The following is an 8,023-nucleotide window of genomic DNA, read 5'->3' as shown; positions in this document are numbered from 1 at the left end:
TGCTAGCGAAGTGGTATGGGCCATATGAAATCAAGCAGAAAATCGGAGAGACCATGTACCAGGTGGCCATTCCACAACAGCCATGCTCTAGCAGAGCAAGGAGAGGAGGAGAGAATGGATTAAGGATGGAAGGAGCAGTTTCTACCAGCACCCACTACTGAAGACCTAGACTTCACCCACCTCTCTGGTGGAAAGCAGACTAAGGTGAGAAATCTATTGAACTGAATGAGGTATTCCTGAGCCCTGGTAAAACTTACATTATAAAGCATGATATTATGCCAAAAGAGGGAACCTCTATGAGATTAATGTATCGCAGAATGCCTTAGTGTCTGCTGGTTACGCTGAAGAAGAAGGTTTATCTGATGCTGTCACTGGGAATCATTGAACCATCAAGGAGCTAGAGGTGCAACCCGGTGTTCCTGTTTTTTTAAAAGATAGACGCATATGTTTTTGTATTGCTGCAGATACCTGAGGCGAATATCCCCATTTGATTCCTATTTTTGGTCCTTAGATAAACGATTATGACTAAAGTGTGCTTACTCACTGGGGTTCCTTATTCTTCTACCCAAGGTTGGATCTCTGGATCAGCTGTTAAAATCTAATTGCTTTTTATTGCTTTAGTAATTATATATGGTTATCAGAAGAGTTATTAATCTCCAACCAAATAAGTTATCTCTGTTTATTCAAATGGTGGAAAAAGAAGGATGGATCTCACCTGAGTGATGAATCGTTCACTGAACAAATAACCACAAACAGCTACAGTTTAAAATATTGATATCTTTATTTGCTAATAATCCCTATTACAGTGTATCTAATATCTATACAAATACTACACACTACTGAAAATAAGTACAAGGTAAAAGGAAAGCTTATAAAAAGGGAAGACGAGGGAAGTAAGTCCATTCAACAACTTTTTAGGTAGGGTGCAATGAATGCACCCTAATTCGGTGGTATCCTTTTAAAGCAGCAGCAGGTACATGTGAATAAGAACTGATGCGGAGATCTTAGCTGCTATCAAAAATGTTGCTTCATTTGGTTTACAGTGACAATGATTCACAAATGCATTAAAAAGTAGCAGCACAGTAGCAAAATGCGCTAGCTCAGATAACATTACGAAATCCACCTACAAGGCGGGACTCCGCTACGACAAAGGGTTTTAAATCTCACAAAGGTGTTGCCTGTATACCATGTGGTTAAAATGAGATAGCCTAGCCAACAGTGTTGGGGGAGAACAATGGATCATTAAACTGACAAAATGGCCGCCTCTATACACTCCTGGCCTAAAAAGAGGCTAATGATGTGAACCACTCACCCTTCCTACAGGTCAAAGAGGAAAAGAGAAAATCAACTTTTGCAGCCATTCACACGCTCATTCACACACATTTCATGAAGTCAGTGTTCAGTTCTGAACCAGTTTTTGATTAAAACCATTAGGTTTCAAGATCAAGCTTTTCAATACAATACATGCAAAAACTACCTTATCTACCGACCCGGTGAAATCCCAAGCACGTGACAGGGTGTTGTTGCTGTGGGGGTTGGTGTTCAGTTCAGTCTGGTCCAGCATCTAGGAGTTGGGCCCTGTCTCAGAGACAGCAGCAAGAGAGTGTGATCGAAACGCAGATGAAAAAACTGCTGGTTTCTCATGTATTTCACAGCACACAGAATTTGGGAGGTAAACACTGTGTCCAGATCCTTCTGAATTGCAGGCAGGATAAAGTTTTGGGTTCACCACCACATTTCAAAAGACAGGGCTTCACGTCAAATGGTTCCTCTCACTTCCAGACCAAAGCAGCCTAAGAGGCCGGTGGGGTTGCTGCTGTTGGTTTTAATGAGGCATAACATTGGAGGATTTAGTCTGCTCACATCACAGTAATTTAACCCAGCATTATTGGTCTTAAAGAGATGTGACATCCACTGTTGGAGTCCAGGACTCACGCTATTAATCATTGCTTTTACTGATTACTTTGGTCAAATGTAGGCATGAGAATCAGTGACCCAATCGGTGGCAGAGAGGGGGCTGTTCATGTTGAGGTTAATATTGATCACATATTAAATTGTAACATAACCACTGTGTTGTTTATTTTTCTTGCATAAGTACATTCAAATATACAGATAACAAAGGGTTTGGTAGAACAGCTGTTATTTCATTTAATTTCAAACACCTCTCCTTGTGGGAGTTCCAGCTGCAGCTGCTTCAGAGTCATAGACATGACATCCCGCATGGAACTGTCACCAGCCTCCCCGACCGCACTCTGAGATAATAATGACCTGGTCTTAGAGGCTTGAAAGGACCCTTCCTTCTCCTCATCTTTAAAATGAGAAGTAGAAGCAGCCAGAGATAAGACGTCCTCCTCCGCAACCAGACCAGGCATGGTTGGGGAAGGCAGCCCAGCCACTGAAAGTGAGGCATCAGACAGACATTTCTACAACAAGGACTTAATCTCTGCCAATTCCGCCGACAACAGTTCTACCCTTGTGGCCATGCCCTGATCAAGCTTGGCCCGTTTCCTGCTAGAGGGGGGCACCAAGACCTTTGTCCCACCATGGTGCTTAGAATGTCTGGGGGAGCCACCTACCTAGAGGGTAGAGGGTTAGAGCCATCCTGGGGGCACAACAATTCCTGCAGGGATTATCAGACAGCGCCTCCACAAGGTGCTCATATCCAAGGCAGGTAGGGCACAAGTCACGACAATCCTCTGCCTTGGGGAAAGCCCCACAATCCACGCAGCAGTGGGAGCCATCCATGTCAAAGGTCAACAGGGCTCAGACCAGTTGACAAATGAAAAACAAACAAAAATCACAAGTTATAGCGGAGCAGACCAAAAAAAGAGACTAATATTGGGAGAGGGGGGCGAAACCCTGCCATCACCAGGTATAAAACCAATAAACCATCACCAGTTTTCAACGAAAACAGCACCAAGCCGCAGTAGTACCACAACACGGCAACGAGAAGCCATAATTTGGGAGAGGGGGACATAGATTCTACCATTACCAATTAACAGCGGACTTACCTTACGAAATCCTCAAGCAGATCAACCAATTGCAACCCTGGGAGGGCAGAGAAAGAACGCAACTCCAGTGAGCCAGACAGGGGCATCAAACAATGGGGAAGCAATTGCATATAGCAGACCAATTGTGAGAAGAATAAGGGAACAGAGCCCTGGATGACATTACTATAGCCTCTGAGTGGTCATCCAGAGTGTCACAGATGTTACTCTGTTGATATAATTACTCAAATTGCAAATGCCCAAAGGGAATATTCAGTGCTTTTAGCACTAACCTCTGGTGGTCAGTAAGGATGAAATAGAACTCTCTCATACTTTGGCATAACATCCACAAAACAATCTGAAATGTTCTTAAATAAGTTTTTATTGTACTTCGGTAGCCGCTAGACCAAAGCACTTAGAACAGCATTAGAGCTGCCAAGTTTGAATAGGCTGAGCTCAAAGCCGCTAAAAGAGCCTGTAGATAACTGTTTGCAGGTAAAACAACTTTTAAAAACAGTCACTATTCCGCCTCCTGGACACAACGTCCATGGAGAATAAAAATACCAGCAGCTTTGTGGTAAACGTTCATACACCCTGTGTCTACATGGGCAAGGAGAGCACCGTCCACAAGCTGGAATACTTGACCACTGACAGGTACCAGACCGGAATCCACTGGGTCCAAAATATGTAATCGGAAATCTATAGAAGTAGAATCTGTATTTCTACAGGTCTGTGTCCTGCACTGACCCCAAGAGTGGTCCTGAATATCTGCTACATGAAAAAAGCAGCAACGAGTTTAAAAGCTATGGACATGCATAGTTTCAAACATAACCCAGGCTTAAGGCTGCCCCAAAATCTGGTGAAGTAAATGTGACCAACAGCAGGGTGTGGTTTCAATATGTTGAACACACCATTCTCCACTTAGACTTACTTTTCAAACTCACCCTGAGCAAAACAGGTTTAATAGTATACTGATCTTTATAATGCATATGATTTATTAGGACATACAGATAAATATGCACGTCACAACCTTTTCTTCTTTATAAGTTCTGTAGTAAACATTTTTGGTTCCCCAACAACAAATGTAACAAGCACAAAGCAGATAGAGCAGGATAATCATGGGCTTCTAACATACAGTATAACATCAAATTTCATAAATTGAAAGACATGAAAAACACAATAAAAGCTGGTTTCTGTCCAGAAATGTTTCCTTATAATCTATGAACTGCTAGTTTCTCCTCGATTGACAGTCAAAGTGGATCTTTATCTCCTTCAAAATTAACACATGAAGTTGTTCAGAGCTGTGTAATATTACCTATTCTCCTTTCAAAACCTGCCAGTATTCCAGTCTTATTTATGCGGAAATCTCTAAATAAAAGAAAAAGGCGAGATACTTTGATGTGACAACAATTATTACATAATCACACAGATCATTCAATCCTTATTCAGCTTCAGAGGAAGAGGTCGTAACCACTGAGGTGTGTAGATCATGTCCTGCAGGTTATAATTAATAACAAATGAGTAATTACCTTAACCTAAATGCTTCAAGCCAACTTTATAAAGCAGTAAACGGGTCAATGTATTAACTGTTACCTGTGTTTTTTTGCTGATATATAGATAGCATCAGAAGAGTGGTGATCAGGTAGGGACAAAACACAACCAGGTGAATGAAAACATGAAGCTTCGAGGAAGCTGAAGAAAGAATCTGGTCTGGAGTGCTTTCAAGAACTGTTGATATACAGAGAGTTATAAATGTGGGTGGAGCTTTTCATTTACATGTAGAGAGAAATAAACATGGACGGTGATTTTGTTATTAGTGTTAAAATAACCTTTAACAGAGATCCAGCTGGATGGAGACTCTCCATGACCACTGATGCTACAACTGTAGAGGCCTTCATCAGAGCTGGTCACATGGTGGAGGGTGATATTGCCTGAAGTTTCTTTGCCAATGAAGACCTTGTCTTTATAGAAAGCAGCTGGGAGGTTGGAGGGAGTGTTCTTTGTTAGACAGCTCAGAGTGACGTCATCTCCCTCCATCACAGGGAGGACAGGACTCTGCAGGATCACTGATCCACCTCAACACAGAGACAAACTACANATCTCCCTCCATCACAGGGAGGACAGGACTCTGCAGGATCACTGATCCACCTCAACACAGAGACAAACTACAGCATTTCATCCATTTCCACACAGCTTCATCAACATTAACTCCACAGTCTGATCTTACCAGTGACAGTGAGGTTGATGCTGCTGCTGGCTGCTCCCTCTCTGGAGGAACACCAGTAAACTCCACTGTCTGATGGGAACAAGAAGGTCATGTTACAGGTAGAACCAGCTGGTTTCCCCCATCCGTCGGTGCACTGAGTCCTTGTTTCCCAGGTTGTATTCCTCCATACAGTCCATCCAGCAGAGCCATTGTCCTCCACACAGCTGAGAGTAACAAAATCTTCTTCAAAGAACTGAGATCTGTTGGGACTCACAGTAAAACTAGCTCCTGGAATGAAAAACTCATTGTTAAATCAAATTTACAAAGATCCAAAATTGTGAATTTTAAAAACAAGTGTTTGAGAAACCAGCCAATTATTGATTAGCTTTACAATAGCTTTGCATGCTTCGTCGAAGCATTTGAGTGTCTAACAGGAAGTGAACCAACCTTGGTTTGTTGTGCAGCCCAGCATTGATGTCAGAACTTAAAAGAGAAGAAAAATCACTTTGAACTAAAAACTTTATCATTTCTCCCATAAAGACAGTTTTACACCTCAGATAGTTTCCATTCAGACTATTACTGTAAATGTTGTTCCAGCAGGTAGTAAATAGCTCTCTGTCCCAAAGTTCTATTAATATTTTCTAGGTTTCATCTGTTCTCTTCAGATTCCAGTAGAACTTCTCCTCAGTGTGTTTTAACCCAGTTCCAGGCTGTTTCCCAGCCTCTCCTCCATCATCAGTTATCTACAGAAACCCAGGAAATGTTCAGAAAGAATCTCTACTTACTGAGCAGAAATCTGACAGTTGTTTCCTTCATTGTGTCTCTCAGAGCTCTGATAAATATTTTCCGACACTAAGAATAAAACCCTCCTCTTCCTCTGTGGTTGTGGCAACAAAAGTAAACCAACTGATCAAATGACATTTGAAAGTATAGCCACATGGTGCTAGCTGTAGATTTGCAATGCCTCGTTTCCTGTTGTGGTTATGCTGTCACCTGTTCTCTACATTTGATATATTGTCTCTTTCCTGTTGCACTGGACATTTTTTCAAAACAAGTTAAGGAAACATCTTTGAGTTGCTGTTCTTAATTTGTCTAACCCTTTGCATTAAAGATTATTCTTGTTTTGTTTTTTGTGTCTTTATTTATTTATTTGTTGTACACTGAGCTGAGCTGAGATCTGACTACTCTCTCTCTCTGTAAGTGACATATATGTTAAAATTCAACAAAGTTTCTGTGCTGGGTAGACTGATTCTGAGTTTATTCTGGCCAAGGCAAGAGAAGAGCAGAGCCCTCAGTCAAGGACGTGTTCAAATCCTCTTCTCGGGGAGGTCATCTCCCAGACCCCAGTGGTGGCTGGAGACATTGAGTCTGAGTGGGCCATTTTCTCTGTCCCCACTGCCTAAAGCCGGGCATACACTGTGGGATTTTTTCAATCGTAACACGCAGCTACAGCTCACACTGAACGATGAAACTGCAGGGTTTCATCGTTCAGTGTGAATTAACAGCTCATGATGCATGTGCAGCATGACGTTCTGATCCACCTGCTCACACTACGTCTAAAAACCACGTCGGACTTAGCTCCGCAGTGAGATGGACTTTGAACCATTTATCCAGAAGCCAAACGAGTAGAAGAGGAATATGAAGCTCACTAGAGTGAAACGTGCTGCCTTGGCAATTTGTGCAATTTTGAGCTGAAATCCCTAAAAAGAAAAGGCAACGACGTATTTGGACAAAGACATGGCTGAGCAAACGTGGCTACTACGGCCTGTCAATTTTACAGAAAGAACTCAATTTCACTCATTGCACCCCCACGATGCTTCTGTGTTTACATCTGGAAAGTCGCCCCAAAAAGGGCAAAAAATTGCAGTGTAAGCCCGACTTAGGTGGCCGCCCATAGCTGTTGCCATAGGGGCTGCAGTGCCTGTCGATGGGGCAATCCCCAAACCTGGTGGTGGACTCCAGCAGTAAATGATGCTGTCAAGATGAAGAAACTGTCCTATTCGGCTTGGTCGGCTTGTGGGATTCCTGAAGCAGCAAGCAGGTATCATGTGGCTAAGTGTACCACTGCCCTGGCGATTGCGGAGACATAATCTCTGGTTTGGGAGGAGTTTTGAGAGTCTATGGAGAAAACTATCCTATGGCTTTAAAGCTATTCTGGCAAACTGTCTGGCACCTAAGTGCTTTGCTTAACACTTTTTTTCTGTGGGAGTGGAGAGCTGCTGACCTTGAAAGAAGACATCATTGGACGGTGGGCGGAATACTTGAATGGTCTCGTCAATCCTACTGACACCTTCAGTGGTGGGGCCCTTGGAGCTGGATTAATTCATCATCCAGGCTAAAGTCTCCAAGGTGATCCAAAAGCTCCACCATGGCAAGGCTCGGGGGTACATGAGATCCCTCAGAGTAGCAAAGAGCTCTGGATGTTGTTGGTGCTGTCATGGTTGATATGATTCTTTAACATTGTGTGGATTTTGGGGACAGTGCAACTGAACTGGCAGACTGGGCTGGTGGTTCCTCTTAATAAAATAGGGGACTGGAGATCATGTTCCGACTATGATGGGATTAAACTTCCAAGGCAAGGCCTATGCAATATATATATATATATATATATATATATATATGCAATATATATATGCAATATATATATATTTAAAAAAAAAAACTGTTTTCTCACCCCTCGTGGGGTGGTATGTGTCATCCTCAAGCTCGGGTCCTCTACCAGAGGCCTGGGAGTTTGAGGGTTCTGCGCAGTATCTTAGCTGTTCCTAGGACTGCGCTCTTCTGGACAGAGCCCTCTGATGTTTTCCCTGGAATCAGAGGTCTCTGTCCA

General features: G+C 42.7%; 1 protein-coding gene across 2 annotated transcripts; it reads right to left on the bottom strand.

Annotated features, from left to right (window-relative positions):
* Positions 1–783: 783 nt before the first annotated feature.
* Positions 784–6,715, bottom strand: LOC107102998 (low affinity immunoglobulin gamma Fc region receptor II-like). 2 transcript variants are annotated; one of them, XM_015402495.1, is made up of 6 exons: positions 5,979–6,715; positions 5,641–5,676; positions 5,215–5,481; positions 4,817–5,062; positions 4,581–4,715; positions 784–4,481 (listed from the first exon to the last, which is right to left on the bottom strand). In XM_015402495.1, exons 1-6 carry the CDS (start codon positions 6,007–6,009, stop codon positions 4,429–4,431), a joined length of 768 nt encoding a protein of 255 aa, XP_015257981.1. In that variant the 5' UTR covers positions 6,010–6,715; the 3' UTR covers positions 784–4,428. The 2 variants fall into 2 exon arrangements, with proteins under 2 accessions (XP_015257981.1, XP_015257982.1); XM_015402496.1 differs by having other exon boundaries at positions 784–1,578.
* Positions 6,716–8,023: the final 1,308 nt, after the last annotated feature.

Source organism: Cyprinodon variegatus, unplaced genomic scaffold (genome assembly GCF_000732505.1).
Source record: "Cyprinodon variegatus isolate N-32 unplaced genomic scaffold, C_variegatus-1.0 Scaffold1356, whole genome shotgun sequence".
In the NCBI taxonomy this organism is placed as follows: domain Eukaryota; kingdom Metazoa; phylum Chordata; class Actinopteri; order Cyprinodontiformes; family Cyprinodontidae; genus Cyprinodon; species Cyprinodon variegatus.
This window is presented reverse-complemented; position numbering and strand designations above follow the sequence as displayed.

Bases quoted from the DNA above. Each gene is read 5' to 3' on its own strand.
- LOC107102998 (XM_015402495.1), bottom strand. From the start codon at position 6,009: ATGAAGGAAACAACTGTCAGATTTCTGCTCA. The intron at 5,677-5,978 runs GTAAGTAGAGAT...TTCTCTTTTAAG, and splicing joins AACTGTCAGATTTCTGCTCA to TTCTGACATCAATGCTGGGC. The intron at 4,482-4,580 runs GTAACAGTTAAT...TATAACCTGCAG, and splicing joins ATATCAGCAAAAAAACACAG to GACATGATCTACACACCTCA.